This window comes from Thalassophryne amazonica, chromosome 6 (assembly GCF_902500255.1).
Source record: "Thalassophryne amazonica chromosome 6, fThaAma1.1, whole genome shotgun sequence".
Lineage (NCBI taxonomy): Eukaryota > Metazoa > Chordata > Actinopteri > Batrachoidiformes > Batrachoididae > Thalassophryne > Thalassophryne amazonica.
In genome coordinates this window covers 19,641,486-19,658,302 of record NC_047108.1, presented here as the reverse complement: position 1 = coordinate 19,658,302, position 16,817 = coordinate 19,641,486, and the positions used below count along the sequence as shown (strand labels likewise).

Below are 16,817 nucleotides of genomic sequence, written 5' to 3'. Positions count from 1 at the left end.
GCACACTTTCTGTAAATACTATAAACTTCATTTCACTTCTCAAATATCAGTGTTTGTCTGCTATATGATATATTTAACTGAAACTTCTGATCCATAAAAATGGATTTCATTGCAAACACACCCTCACCCTCATAAATATATCTACCACTTCATTCGCTGCACCCATTGCACATCACTCCTGCAAACCGTAAAACATAATAACACAACACACACAATCTCACTGTAGCAGGTAAATAAATAGTGTAAAATAATGTAGATAAGGTTCTTTGCATCAGGATAATCTGCTTAATCAGAAAGTGTAGCTTCATTTAATGCTGTCATCGCTTTTGGAAAGAAGCTGTTCCTGCATCTGCTGGTCCTTGTCTTCAGACACCTGTAATGTCTCCTTGAGGGCAAAAGTTCAACCACTGAATGACCAGAGTGTGGACACTCTCTGGAATTCCAGTACCAGTCACTCAGTCTCTACTGGTGATTTGGCTGTTTTTTAACTTTCATTTTAGAACATCATACAGATGAGGACAGAATTATTTTTTGGCTTGTGTGGGAAGTGGAGCGATATCGGTTAGATCTGGTGTGCCTCGCTTCCACACACATGCTCGGCTCCGGAACCACTCTCCTTGATAGGGGTTGGACCTTATTCTTCTCTGGAGTTGCCCAGGGTGTGAGGCATCAGGCGAGTGTGTTGCGCCTTCGGGTGGCGGGGATGAAACCTCTGACTGTTGTTTGTGCGTATGCACCGAACAGCAGTTTGGAGTATTCAGCCTTCTTGGAGTCCCTGAATGGAATCCTGTATGGGGCTCTGCTGGGGGACTCCATTCTTCTGCTGGGGGACTTCAACACACACGTAGGCAATGACAGAGACACCTGAAAAGGTGTGAATGAGAGGAACGGCCTCCCAGATCTAAACCCGAATAGTTGTTTGTTATTGGATTTCTGTGCTAGTCATGGACTGTCCATAATGAACACCATGTTCGAACATAAGTATGCTCATAAGTGTACATGGTACCAGAGCACCCTAGGCTGAAGATCAGTGATCGATTTTGTGATCATATCTGATCTGAGGCTGCATGTTCTGGACACTCGAAGTGAAGAGAGGGGCAGAGCTGTCAATTGATCACCATCTGGTGGTGAGCTGGATCAGAAGATGGGAGAGGACTTTGGACAGACCTAGTAAGTCCAAATGGGTAGTGTTGGTGAACTAGGAACTATTGGAGGAGCCCACTGTCCAACACATCTTCAACTCACACCTACGGCAGAGCTTTTTTAGCATCCCTGTGGAGGATGGGGACATTGAACCAGAATGGGAAATGTTCAAAGCTTCCATTGCTGAAGCTACAGCGTGGAGCTGTGGCATGAAGGCCTTAGGTGCCTCAAGGGGCGGCAACCCTCGAACACCGTGTTGGACACAGTGGTCAGGGAAGCCGTCCGACTGAGGAAGGAGTCCTTCTGGGATATGTTATCTTGGAGGACTCCGGATGCAGTTGCAAGGTACCGACAGGCCTGAAGGGCAGCAGCCTCTGCTGTGGGGGAGGCAAAGCAGCGAGTGTGGGAGGAGTTCAGAGAAACCATGGAGAAGAACTTTCGGTCGGCACCAAGGTGCTTCTGGGGGACCGTGAGGCACCTCAGGAGGAGAAAACGGGGAACCATCCAAGCTGTCTAGAGTAAGGCTGGGACTCTGTTGACCTCAACTGAGGATGTAATCTGGCACTGGAAGGAACTCTTTGAGGAACTCCTGCATCAGACCAGAGCACCCTCTATAGTAGGGGCAGAGCTGGAAGCCGATGGAGGATTTTCATCAATTTCCCTGGTAGAAGTCACTGAGGGAGTCAAACAACTCCACAGTGACAAGACCCCGGGGGTTGATGAGATCTGTCCAGCAATGCTGAAGGCTCTGGGTGTGGAGAGACTGTCTTGGATGAGACGTCTCTTCAATATTGCGTTGAGGTTTGGGACAGTGCCTAAGGAGTGGCAAACTGGGGTAGTGGTCCCCATATTTAAACAAAAGGGGACCCCAGAGAGTGTGTGCCAGTTACAGGGAGATCACACTACTCAGCCTCCCTGGTAAAGTCTACTCCAGGGTGCTAGAAAGGAGGGTTCAGCCAAAAGTTGAACCTCTGATTGAAGAACAATGCGGGTTCTGTCCTGGTCATGGAGGAACCAGCCAGCTCTTCACTCTCACTAGGATCCTGGATGGTGCCTGGGAGTATGCCCATCCAGTCTACAACCCCAATTCCAATTAAGTTGGGACGTTGTGTGAAATGTAAATAGAATACAATGATTTGCAAATCCTCTTCAACCTATATTCAATTGAATACACCACAATGACCAGCTATTCAATGTTCAAACTGAAAAACGTTGTTTTGTGCAAATATTTGCTCATTTTGAAATGGATACCTGCAACACGTTTCAAAAAAGCTGGGACAGTGGTATGTTTACCACTGTGTTACGTCACATTTCCTTCTAACAGCAGTCAATAAGCATTTCGGAACTGAGGACACTAATTGCGAGTGTCATGATTGGGTATAAAAGGAGCATCCCCAAAAGGCTCAGCCGTTCATAAGCAAAGATGGGGCGAGGATCACCATTTTGTGAACAACTGCGTGGGGGAAAAAAAAAAGTCCAACAGTTTAAGAACAATGTTTCTCAATGTTCAGTTGTAAGGAATTTAGGGATTCCATCATCTACAGTCCATAATATAATCAGAAAATTCAGAGAATCTGGAGAACTTTCTACACGTAAGCGGCAAGGCCGAAAACCAACATTGAATGTCCGTGACCTTCTATTCTTCAGGCACTGCATTAAAAACCGACATCGTTGTGTAAAGGATCTTACCACGTGGGCTCAGGGACACTTCAGAAAACCATTGTCAGTTAACACATTTCGTTGCTACATCTACAAGTGCAAGTTAAAACTCTATGCAAAGCGAAAGCCATACATCAACAACATCCAGAAACACCGCTGCCTTCTCTGGGCCTGAGCTCAGTGCGGGTACTAGACTGGCTTGCTTGCAGTCCAGACCTGTCACCCATTGAAAATGTATGGCGCATTATGAAGAGAACTGTTGAACAACTGAAGTCGTACTTCAAGCAAGAATGGGAAAGAATTCCACCTACAAAGCTTCAACAATTAGTGTCCTCAGTTCCCAAATGCTTATTCAGTGTTGTTTGAAGGAAAAATGATGTAACACAGTGGTAAACATACCACTGTCCCAGCTTTTTAGAAATGTGTTGCAGGCATCCATTTCAAAATGAGCAAATATTTGCATAAAAACAAAGTTTATCAGTTTGAACATTAAATATCTTGTCATTGTGGTGTATTCAATTGAATATAGGTTGAAGAGGATGTGCAAATCATTGTATTCTGTTTTTATTTACATTTTTCACAATGTCCCAACTTCATTGGAATTGGGGTTATACACCAGAACAAACACTGATGGATACCAACTGAGGGTTCAAATCTAGGTTCCAGTTTGCAAGAAGGCACATGGTAGACTCGAGCTCCTTTGTACCATGAAGCACCAGACAGACGTTCTCTAAACCTCTGAGTCCTCCAGGGCCGTCTGGCTGTTCTGGTGGCTTCCCTCACCTGGTCTCCTTTTACTTTTTAATGTCCCGACTTCATTGGAATTGGGGTTGTACATGTGTTTTGTGGACTTGGAGAAGGCGTATGATCAGGTACCCTGGGAGATACGGTGGGAGGTGCTGCGGGAGTATGGAGTGAGGGGGTCCCTTCTCAGGGCCATTCAATCTCTGTACTCACAAAGTGAGAGCTGTGTTTAGGTGCTCGGCAGTAAGTCGGACTCGTTTCTGGTAGGGTTGCACCTTGTCACCAATCCTGTTTGTGATATTCATGGACAGGATAACAAGGCATCGTTGGGGGAGGAGGGTTTCCAGTTTGGTGGGCTCAGGGTCTCATCTCTGCTTTTTGCAGATGATGTGGTTCTGTTGGCTTCATTAGCCTGAGACCTCTAACACTCACTAAATCGGTTCACAGCCGAGTGTGAAGCGGCTGGGATGCGGATCAGCACCTCTAAATCTGAGGCCGTGGTTCTCAGCAGGAAACCAATGGATTGCCTACTCCGGGTAGGGAATACAGTTTTTCCCCAAGTGAAGGAGTTCTAGTACCTCAGGGTCTTGTTCACGAGTGAGTGGACAATGGTGCGTGAGATTGGCCGGAGAATCGGCGCAGCAGGGGCACTGTTGCATCTGCTGTACTGTTGTGAAAAGGGAGCTGAGCCAAAAGGTGAAGCTCTCAATCTACTGGTCAGTCTTCATTCTTACACTCACCTATGGTCATGAGGGTTGGGTCATGACCGAAAGAACTCGATCGCAGGTACAAGTGGCTGAAATGGGCTTCCTTAGGAGGGTGGCTATTGTCTTAGGGATAGGGTGAGAAGTTCGGTCATCCATGGGGTGCTCGGAGTAGAGTCGCTCCTCCTTCGCGTTGAAAGGAGCCAGCTGAGGTGGTTCGGGCATCTGGTAAGGTTGCCTCCTGGGCACCTTCCTCGGGAGGTGTTCCAGGCACATCCATCTGGGAGGAGAGCCTGGGGAAGACTCAGGACTAGGTGGAAAGATTATCTCCACACTAGCCTGGGAACGCCTCGGGTCCCCCAGTCAGGGGTGGTCAATGTGACATGGGAAAGGGAAGTCTGGGGTCCCCTACTGGGGCTGTTGCTCCCGTGAGCCAATCTCGGATAAGCCGTTGAAGATGAGTGGTGAGTGAGTTTTATTTTGGATGCTTACATTATTTTACACAGAAACAAAATTATTTCACAAAACCACAAACAACTGGGGTCAAAATTATTAGCCCCCAAAACAACGGACCTTTTTGTTGAAGCACTGTTGCACAATGATGTAATTTAACTTTGTAAGGGTCAAAGGTTGCAAAATCAAGTTCCTCTTCCAGTGTACACACAGCATAAAAACTTCAGCCAGGCTTTGAGCTGTCACAGAGAAAACATCAAAAGATGTCAGTTTAGACTTAAGAAAAACAATTGATACAATTGTCTTGCTTAATATATTTACTGAATGGGTCGCCTTAATCATCAGAAAATTGCATGTCCTGAGAAATCTTTCAAGAGCCACGAGCATCAGGGGCTAATAATTTTGACCTTGGTAGTTTTTGTTTTTTGTAAATTCTTGTATCTGCGTGTGTGCAAAGTAAAATAATGTAAGCATCCAAGGCACGAGAGTCTGCTTTTCTAACAACTCTTATTACTAAAATTACAGTAATTTTGCCAAGATTCCCCAAAATAAAAATGCTCAATTTATGCTTTAGTAAATTTATGAAATTAATAAGTATATGAAATCTCTCAAATAACAGCTACCTATTTAGAGATTCTTTCATTCATAATATTTGAAATGTGTAATTGAATAAAAAATGCTTTATTCTCAACTGTAAAAGGCCTTTGACACGGGAAGCGTTGACGGCATTAGAAGCATTGCGAATCCGTCTAAAAAGCATTATTTTCAATGAAATGCTTCGCGTTTTTGACGTGATACCAAGTGCTCGAAAAAAATCTAAGTTATTTAAAGTTAAGCTTTTGGGGTCTCAGAGGTAACAAAAAAAAGCTGTAGCTTTATTTGTTAAAATTAAAAATAGACCATTTCCAAATTAAACCTCAACTGTGCTAAAAGGCTGAGCTAATATTAGCCAAGCATTAAACCTTCAGCAGTGCAGTAACATCACGTTTTATTTTTAGATTATTCTCACATCGCGTAAGCTGCAGAACTAAGACTAAACTGTGTTTGTATGTACAGTAGTGTTCAGAATAATAGTAGTGCTATGTAACTAAAAAGATTAATCCAGGTTTTGAGTATATTTCTTATTGTTACATGGGAAACAAGGTACCAGTAGATTCTCACAAATCCAACAAGACAAAGCATTCATGATATGCACACTCTTAAGGCTATGAATTTGGGCTATTAGTAAAAAAAAAAAAAAAAAAAAAATAGTAGAAAAGGGGGTGTTCACAATAATAGTAGCATCTGCTGTTGACGCTACAAACTCAAAACTATTACGTTCAAACTGCTTTTTTAGCAATCCTGTGAATCACTAAACTAGTATTTAGTTGTATAACCACAGTTTTTCATGATTTCTTCACATCTGTGAGGCATTAATTTTGTTGGTTTGGAACCAAGATTTTGTTCGTTTACTAGTGTGCTTGGGGTTATTGTCTTGTTGAAACACCCATTTCAAGGGCATGTCCTCTTCAGCATAAGGCAACATGACCTCTTCAAGTATTTTGAAATAACCAAACTGATCCATGATACCTGGTATGCGATATATAAGCCCAACATCATAGTAGGAGAAACATGCCCATATCATGATGCTTGCACCACCATGCTTCACTGTTTTCACTGTGAACTGTGGCTTGAATTCAGAGTTTGGGGGTCATCTCACAAACTGTCTGCGGCCCTTGAACCCAAAAAGAAGTTGATGTGTTCTTTGGCAAATTGTAACCTCTTCTGCACGTCTTTTATTTAACAGAGGGACTTTGCGGGGGATTCTTGCAAATAAATTAGCTTCACAGAGATGTCTTCTAACTGTCACAACAGGTAACTCCAGACTGTCTTTGATCATCCTGGAGCTGATCAATGGGTGAGCCTTTGCCATTCTGGTTATTCTTCTATCCATTTTGATGGTTGTTTTCCATTTTCTTTCACGTCTTTTTTTTTTTTTTGTCCATTTTAAAGCATTGTAGATCATTGTAGATGAACAGCCTATAATTTTTTTCACCTGCGTATAAGTTTTCCCCTCTCCAATCAACCTTTTAATCAAACTACGCTGTTCTTCTGAACAATGTCTTGAATGTCCCATTTTCCTCAGGCTTTCAAAGAGAAAAGCATGTTCAACAGGTGATGGCTTCATCCTTAAATAGGGGACACCTGATTCACACCGGTTTGTTCCACAAAATTGATGAACTCATTGACTGAATGCCACACTACTATTATTGTGAACTCCTCCATTTCTACTTTTTTTTTTTTTTACTAATAGCCCAATTTCATAGCCTTATGAGTGTGCGTATCATGAATGCTTGGTCTTGTTGGATTTGTGAGAATCTACTGGTACCTTGTTTCCCATGTAACAATAAGAAATATACTCAAAACCTGGATTAATCTTTTTAGTCACATAGCACTACTATTATTCTGAACACTACTGTATCTATAGGTGAGGAATTTCGGATTGAGGGGGTCTGCTCCATCATCCCGACTGCCTTCCTCCGTCTGCCCAGGGATGAGGCCTGAACTCCCGCTCCTCCGTGCGGCTCTGCGCGCTGTCATGGTTCAATCAATACCCATCAAGTCATCAGTCCTCCCTTGGCTCGGCGTCACTCTGAAAAGTAGCTGGAAAAAAGCTTCTCTCAGCAGGATGATGAGAGACTCATTCTACTGCTGCTTTTTCATACAAATCCAAGATGGTGATCGCTCAACTTTTGGAGTTGTGGAAAAGCCCATAATGGGACGTAGCAACCACCCCCCGCCGTGTTGAACTTGTTAACGTCCTGTTAGGTTCTTTTATGTAGCGAGTGATCTCAAAAAGAATTGGACAGGAAACGGACTTCAAAGTTTAGATGTTGTATTGGAAAAAGATCCTGCACTGATACAAAGAGTCATCTAGCAGCGCTGGAGTCTTTGACCAGATTACATGCAATCATCTAGAACAAAGAGCCCAGATATTCTCTCTATGCTAACTTTTATTCCTCCAGCTGGCTCCATCAGCAGCTATGTGATGGGCTGCAAAAGTGAAGTAGGCTATAAGCGGGTGTGTGCTCATGTTGCATTCAAGGCAGTATGTAAAACTTTTATAGTGTATGTCTGTGTGTCACATGTTCCATCATGCTGATTCTTTTCCAAATGATGTGAATACTTTGGTTTTGGTCTTCATCAAGCTGGCTGCTTTAGCTGCTGTTCATTGTCGTACTATCCATGAGAAAATCATCCGGAATATCCATATTGGGACCAAAGCACACTTTTCGCCTTTTTATCTTTTCCTCTGCGGACAGTTTTTTTTTTTTTTCCCTCCCTCTGCAGACAGTTCTTGGGCTGCGTGCGCTCTATGACGTCATTTGTTTACGCACAGCGGGCGGGTATAGCCAGATACCGTCGACGTAAATCTGTGATACCGGCCCAGCAACGCCCCGGTAAAGTGATAATATCACTTATCAAGTTGTTCACCAATGAATATGGCTTTATACACCCTGAAAAAAACCATACACCGTGAGGCCTTCAACATATAAATGATAAATGCATGTAGAACATAATGCGCGTGCTCTCCCTTCGCTCACTGCCTCCGGGGATAACGGATGTGGGACCCGCAAAGAATCTAAGTCATGGCCACGGAGCTCTGCGGCTGCAGTTACCGAGACCATGCAGCGGGCGCTGCGCATCAAAACAGCGAGCGTAGTCTCTGGACCTGTGGCTGGAGTTGGATGCAACTTGGCACAGCAGACAGGGGGGCGGTGTGAGTGGCCCGCTACGGCGTTTACTGAGTCTGCGGGCTCGGTAAGTGTATCGGAGACAGTGACAGCAATCGCGGTGAAGGACGCAGAACACAATGCGCTGTTAAAAAAAAAAAAAAAAAAAAAGAAAAAAAAAAAAGAAGCAGCAGCATGCAAAATTACACTAAAAAATCCGCGAAACTGCGAGGCCGTGAAAGGGAGTTGCGTTCTAAAAATAACCCGCGATAGAAATTATTAACCTTGCTTGCTCGTTCAGTACGAGTATATCAGACTTCTGATATTTCCATATTCTCAGCCCTTACTTAAACCTCAGTCTGATATTTCCCCGTACAGATCTCGCACTCAATTAATAATTCTTTATTATTGCCAGTTTTCTTCAGACAAGTCGGTATGGATACATAAACATTTCTAAGTCACTGAAAATGTCCTGGACTTTATTTACATCAGTTTTGAAGAAATACAAACAAGGATTTTATGCTGGAAGTCCTTCCTGGCGCAACTCAACATTACATGGAGAATGTTCTTCAACCAGGAACTTTTTGCTTTGGAAACAAGCCCATCAATCGCCCTGTCACCAGAATTATTACAGAATTATGGTCTAGAGCAGGGCTTTTCAAAGTGTGGGAGAGTGAGCTCCCCCTCAAAGAACAAATGAATAGCTGCCCCCCCCCCCCCCCCCCGACACATACACACAATTACAACATTTTCGTGTGTTTTTATTCTTTTACACATTATAAAAGTATTTGTGTGTTTTTAAGGAACAGTCTATGCATTTACACATTTTACAGCCTTTGTAAACATTTTAAAGAACTTTCTATTCTTCTACGAGGGTTGGATGAAAAGTTCTAAGGCTCACTATGATGCAGTTAATGCATTACTCCTTCATGGTGAGCCTTAGAACTTTTCAGCCTACCCTCGTATTTTTACCTTTTGTCATATTTTAAACTTTTTTTTAAACATTTACACATCTCTGTGTTTTTAAATGTCTTTGGCATAACACACACATTTTAACATAGGGATGGGTATTGTTTACTGATATTGATGCCATTATTGATTCTCTTATCAATCCAATTCCCATATCAGTACCTCTTGTGAATTTTCTGTATACTAAAAGTTGGCTTTACAGGTTTTCTATGTCAACAACATTTCATTGAGTCTTAAATAAATATGAAATTGGTCACTGGATCCTTGATCTCTGGACATAAACAAAATTGTCTGTCGTAGTTTGTCTGTGTTCCAACATTTGATTTAAAACAGTGATTCGTTTTGAAGTTATTAATTCCGAACTGACTCTAACTTGACTCGGCAGAGAGCGGCGCAGTATTTGGAGTGGTACAAGCGGAACGGGGATGAGTCTCATTTATTGCTCGCAGCAAGACAGGAGTCCCAGTTCGTGACTTTAATCCACACAAGTGACTCACGATTGACATTTTTAAATGGCTCTGAGGGGGTTAAGAAGCAGACTTGCTGCATCTGAAAAGCAGTGAATCAAAGAACCAACGAAGCAGTGGGTCGGAGCACTGCTTTGTTGGTTCAACCTTCAAAGCGGAGCTGCGCTGAAGAAGCAGTTGATTACAGACCTGCTGCAGGGTCTGCAATCAACATAGAGAAATTACCATTTTCATGACAAACGTACTCAAAAACAACGGCTGCTCTGATGGACCGATAAGGGAATCGTTAAGCAAAAAGACTATTGATATCGGTGGATTGAATAATTTCTTAACAATTCTCAAAAAGAACTGGTTCTCTGTACCCATTCCTTGCACCCCCCTGAAGAACTGTGGCACCCCCTGGGGATGGGCTCACACTTTGAAAACCACTGGTTTAGATAACTACTAGTAATATTTTAGGTGAAACTGGTCTGGCCGTCTGTCATGTTTCCATTCAGTTCAGTTCTTTTTATTTATACATATAACACATAGTTGGTTAAATTAAGTTATATTTTTACAGCCCCAAATCACAACACAAGTCGGGTCTAGACTCTAGGCCTGACCCAGCCCTCAAACAAGCACATTTCCACACATCGTTAGTCATATCCAAAAGTAAATGGATGGTGACACAATTTTTACCCGAGGCCATCAAGATAATGGCCATCAGGTATTGTGAAGGCTTTGCACCTGTCCGTCTGTCTGTGTTCGGCATGAGTCCAGTCCGATTACTGCCAGGGTTTTCAAATTCACAGGGAACATTTTTGAGACACAGACCTTGGACAAGTTCAAAGATGGCTAACTTTTACCTATAGTAAGAGGTCAAAAGGTCACCATCAATAAACACTTCTAAATCTGAAAACGCTGCTTTTGTAACCTGATACCACCTCTGGAGTGATTTACAGACATCTCGCGGACGTCGGCGTGCACACGTATCACACTCGTTCAAAGCTACCTTCCGCCCTCTTCAAAAGCTCATGTATGACAATGTCAGATGTTGAAACGATGAAGATGTGCTTGTAGAGTTTAAAATAAGTAAACTATGGAAATTATGACTCAAACATTTTGAGCAGGAATCTGATTCTCCTCCTCCTGACTTGGTTCCTGTGTTCTGGATCTCTGGACTGCTGTTCTAGTTGGACTTCTGTGACATTTTATAGACCATTCAATTCCATCAACATTATTAATTAGCGGTAAAGTTGATCAGTTGTGATTTCAGGTCATTTTTAGACCTCTGGGTGTATTGACATTTTACAGCAGCACCAGAACTGCACCATGTCCATGTAGGACCTGAACAGACCTCTGCCAGCCAATCACAGGCCGCGTGGCTGTAATGTGCATGTGTAGAAGCAGCTGACATGTCAGTCTGAGGTTATTACTGTGAGATGAGATGTTTGGTATGAACACCTGTTGGTCTTTCCCCGGGTTGGGTCAACTGGTGTGAAAATGAAGCCAAATTCAGCTCAAGTGATCCGCGAACAGGAAGCATCGGCAGAGACTACACACCCATTCAAACGACTCCGCTCTGAGCCGTCATCTACAGGTGGGAACGCGAGGGAGCTCCGAGCGCCTGCTTCAGCCACAGCACAGCACTCCTCTGTACTGTAGGTGACATGCAGGGGGTGCCGTTTCCCCCTAAACCACAAAAGTAAACACTTTGATCAAATATGGTCATGTTTGTTTTTACTGTTGCTTTGTTCTGTCAACTAGAAATCTCCAGTTTCACTCTTACTGCAGTATTTTATTCACCTGGTGAAGGGTTCTGTGTCCCCCCCCCTTCTTTGAACAGACACGAGTTTCACTGATTCACTGAACTGTCACACTTTAACACATTCTGTTGTATCGACAGAAACTACGTGATGCTGGAATTGATGTTCCAGAAGCCGGAAAGAGCCCAGCCAGACCAGGACCACAGGAGGAGAACAAAATTCTGAAGGAGGAGGTGAAGACCATGAAGGAGGAGCTGGACACCACAAAGAAAGGTAAGAATGAGACTGACAACAAAATGAGTCCTAAATGGTAAATGAACTGCATTTATGTAGTGCTTTTCCATCTGCATCAAACGCTCAAAGCGCTTTACAATTATGCCTCACATTCACCCCGATGTCAGGGTGCTGCCATACAAGGCGCTCACTACACACCGGGAGCAATAGGGGATTAAAGACCTTGCCCAAGGGCCCTTAGTGATTTTCCAGTCAGGCGGGGATTTGAACCCAGGATCTTCTGGTCTCAAGCCCAACACCTTAACCACTGGACCATCACCTCCCCTGTTTGTCCTGTTTGTTTAATCCATCTGAGTAAAGCACCCGGAACCATCCGTCCCTCTGCTTCTGTAACATCATACATTTCCCCGTCCTGTAACTATTAAAGGATCATCTTCTCTTATTTTTACATTCACCCATCAGAAGATCACAGTGTCAAACAAACAGGTGTTCCTGCAAATGACTGAATAACTGTAGAGGGCTTCCTACTGCAGTTTAAGCTGAATGATTGAAACTGCGAGCTCAGGGTGAGGCTGTGCGAAGTCAGGGTGGCGCTGTTAAGATGAGAAATTTATATCTTACTTTTCTACTGAATTTAAAATAATTCTGAAAATCAGTACTCCCTTAGCTAGCAAAGCCTCTATTTTAGGGGAAACAGGTAAGGCTTATGCAAGAGGGCCAATTATTTCATATTCTGCAACAAAGAAGCGTCAAAGAGGGGAGAATCAAAAACTTGTAGAGAGTGAGCCAACAGATGTGGAAAAAGCATATATTCTTTCTTCTTCACCATAACTGTGGCAGGAAATTACTCCACTTTGGTCGACTTTAAATTGCCTTCTTACTAGGGATACAGAGAAGAAAATTAAGTATACTGGACAGAGGTTTTATGAACATGGAGACAAAGCAGGAAAATGTCTGCCCTATTTTGTTAAGAAGCGTGCAGAATCTGAAACTTTTGAAGTTGCATCTGATGTAGAAGGCCATAAGGTTTATGAAAATAGACTGAAACGACTGTTTTAGAATTTTTATAAAAAATGGTACTTTTTGGAACAAGTGTTAGACAGGGAGCAATTAATGGATAACTTTTTCACTCAATTTAACTTACCAACTTTGTCAGAAGAGCAGAAGTTTGCCTTTAATGCTCCAGTAACAAAAACTGAAGTGATCAGAGCTGTTAACACATTACAAAATGGAAAATCGCCAGGGCCTGATGGTTTCTCTTCTGAATTTTATAAACAGTTTCAAAATATTCTGGTAGGACCTTTGTGGGATATGTTCAATCAATGTTTTGCTGTAGGCGAATTCCCAAAGACATTGAGGGAGTATATTTTAAATTTTGAAAAAAGGGAAGTGTCCTGAATTTTGCTCATCTTATAGGCCTGTAGCCCTTGTAAATGTAGATAGGAAGCTGCTGTCTAAAATCTTAGCCTTTTGTTTGGAGACTCATTCACCAACATTGGTGAAGGAAGACCAGACAGGTTTTATCAAGGGCCGGAACTCAGTTGATAACATCAGATGACTGTTAAATGCTATTCAAGTATTTAAACAAAATTCTAGTTGTGGTCTGGTGCTTTCCCTTGATGCAGAGAAAGCATTTGATCGAATTGAGTAATCATTCTTATTGTACACACTGGGTAAATTTGGGTAGGGGGAGAATTTTGAACAGTGGGTTAGAATTATATATACTACACCACAAGTAGCATTTTTGACTAACAGAGTCTGGTCTGACTACTTTAACACTCACAGAGGTGTGATGCAGAGTTGTCCTCTGTCACCTCTTTTATTTGCTTTAGCTATAGAGCCACTTGCTGAGGCTATAAGGGCAACACCTGCAATACCCAGTTTAGAGATTGGACAGCTGTGTCATAAAATAACATTGTATGCAGATGATGTTCTAATTCTCCTGACCAACCCTGAAACATCTATTCCAGGTCTTATTGATGTGATTGACGGATTTAGTAGATTTTTATGGTTCTAAGATTATTTTGGCCAAATCAGAGGCTATGCCCCTTGGTTCTCTTTCAACAATACCAACTATAGATCCTTCCTTCCCTTTTAAATGGTCTCCTAATGGGTTTGCGCATTTGGGGAATTTTATTACACCAGGTTTTTACCAATTATATAGAGCTAATTTTGTACCTTTTATTTTTTTAATTAAACAGGACTTGGAACGTTGAATGTCTTTGCCATTCTCTTGGCTAGTTCGTATAGCCCTGCTTAAAATGAATGTGCTGCCCAGGTTATTGTATCCTATTCAAATGATCCCTGTTTTATTCTCCAAAAAGGGTGTTGAAGGATATAAATGATTTGCTCAGTTCTTTCATTTGGAATAAGCGTAGACCCAGGTTGAAGATGACAGTACTGTATTTACCAAGATCAAAGGGCGGTTTGGGTCTGCGTAAAATTAAAATATACCAACTGTGTGTCCATTTAAGGTTTATGAATGATTGGGTTAAGGGGAGAACTTCAATTTGGATGGATATTGAGGCAGCATTGTCACACTGCAGTCTCAGCTACTTAGTGTTTTTTGACAAGTTTAAGGAAATTAAAGCCCATTGTACAAATCCTGTAAGCCTGGTGACTTGTGCGTCATCTGGAGGGAAGAGCGAATATCACCTGTATGTTTACTCCAATAATAAATAATCCGGCTTTCCCCCCAGGCTATTCATGGTTTCCTAAGAATTTTATCGAGTACTTAACAGCTTAACCACTACTGACACACGGGGGTTTAGAGGTGTGTGGGAGAGGGAGCTATCTGTGACTATAGATGAAGAAATATGGGATACTATTTGGTATTTGACAAAGATTTTAATTTGTACCTGGATAAGAGCAGTACAATTTTAAAATTTGACACAGATTACATGGCACCTCGTTAACCCCAGGTCTGTGATTCTGGGGCTGCCAAGCAAATATATGAAAACAGTAACTGATAAAAGACTATAATATTTTAATGTTTGCAGTGAGGAAAAATATTATTTTGCAATGGGTTAGTGACAAGTCTCCTTCAGTTTGTGGCTGGAGTAAAACAGTTTTTGCTCTCACTTTGGAATACCTCACCAATATTATACATGATAATGGAGACCAGTTTTACAGAACATGGCATCCTTTTTTGGACTATATTGGTTTGAGCTCCTCTTTGGCTTTATTAAAAGGAGTGTGGTGCACCTGAAGGACAATTATGAATGGAACTGACATCTGGATAACTGGAATGTGGCGCATATATATATATATATATATATATATATATATGGTCTGTTAGAAAAGTATCCAACCGTTTTATTTTTTTCAAAAACCATATGGATTTGAATCACGTGTGATTGCATCAGCCAAGCTTGAACCTTTGTGCGCATGCGTGTTTTTTCACGCCAGTCGGTTGCGTCATTCGCCTGTGAGCAGGCTTTGTGTGAGCACTGGTCCACCCCTCTCGTCGTTTTTTTATTGCGAATAAATGTCTGAATGATTTGGAGCTTTGCTGCATCAATTTTTTTCCAGAAACTGTGAGAGACCTCCAGGTGGACACCGTTCGGAAAATTAATATGGCTTTCAGGGACGATTTTATGGGGATTATACAGATTAAGGAGTGTTACTGCCGCTTAAGGACGGCCCACAACTGCTGAGAGTGCAGCGCGCTCCCAGCGCCGATCGACATGCTCAGACACCGCTGAAACAACCAGATCATTTCTAACATGAAGGCTTTGTTGATCCGGGACCTCGTCTGACTTTCACAGAAAGGCAGAAGTCGTGGACATCAGCACTTTTTCGGCACATTCCACTGTTACAGGAGTTGTTTTCATGGAAAGAAAAGCGGAGGGACGCGCCACGGAGCCGTTCATTACGCGGGACAAAACCACCTCGGTGTTGTTTTCACAGGACGGCTTTGAGATGGCTTTCAGATGGATTCCGGTTGCTTTTTAGTCGTGTGATTATCCGATTGTGATTGTGCATGAGCTGGACATGCCCCAACATGTCGTGGAAGGCTTCATCATGGCGTTGCTTTGCGCCATGCGGCTCCACCGCGATGCGCGGAACTCCTCCGCACGTCTGTCTTAATGTGCTGAAAAAGTGCTGATGTCCACGTCTTTTCACAATTCCTGTGCTAGTCAGACAACATACTGGATCAAGACAGCGTCCAGTTTAGAAATGAATGGCACATTCCACTGTTACAGGAGTTTTTGTCATGGAAAGAGGAGCGGCGCGGTGGAGCCGCATGGTGATCCGATTCGCTTTGGAAGCGAGACAAAGGAACACCTCTGTTTAGGCATGTCAGAGGACAAGTTTGGACATGTCTAGCTCGGCTTTCAGTGCTTACCAGTCCAGTAAGTGTCAGTGAAATTGTGGAGAGCTGGACATGTCCAAACTTGTCCTTTGACACGCCAAAAGGGAGGTGTTCCTTTGTGTCGCTTCCAAAAGCGAATCGGTCGTGACGTGCGAAGCCTCCGTGCGGCTTTCCATGACAAAATCTCTTGTTAAAAGTGAAATCTGCCGGAAAATGGCTGATGTCCAGCTCTTGTGATAACCAGAGAAAGAGCACATGACGGTCTCATATCCACAGAGCCATCCGTTTAGAAATGGTCTGGCTTGTGCCACATCGTCGCAGCTTGGAGCGCGGCGCACCGAGCATCTTTAAAGGGATCCTTAAAGCTGTACTAAGACCTTATTCTCTGTGAAGCCCGTAAAATTTTCACCGAAAGTCAGATACATTTTTCGAATGGTTTCCAGGTGCCAGTCTCTAACAGCTTCTGAAAAAATTCTGATGGGAAAAAAAAGTTCCTTTCATTCCACCATTTCCAGACAATGAAAATCCGATGAGGGGGCGGGACCACTCCTTCCCATATGTATATATATATGTGTATATATATATATAGTTATATATATATATATATATATATATATATATATATATTATATATATATATATATATATATATATATATATGTGTATATATA

General features: G+C 42.6%; 1 protein-coding gene across 1 annotated transcript in view; it reads left to right on the top strand.

Moving 5' to 3' along the window:
• bcap31 (B cell receptor associated protein 31) overlaps nt 1-16,817 on the top strand; it is a 61,665-nt gene that overhangs the window by 42,258 nt on the left and 2,590 nt on the right. The window contains exon 6 of the mRNA XM_034171871.1: nt 11,738-11,870. Coding sequence (XP_034027762.1) covers nt 11,738-11,870 — 133 coding nt within the window. The remainder of the gene's footprint in view (nt 1-11,737; nt 11,871-16,817) is intronic.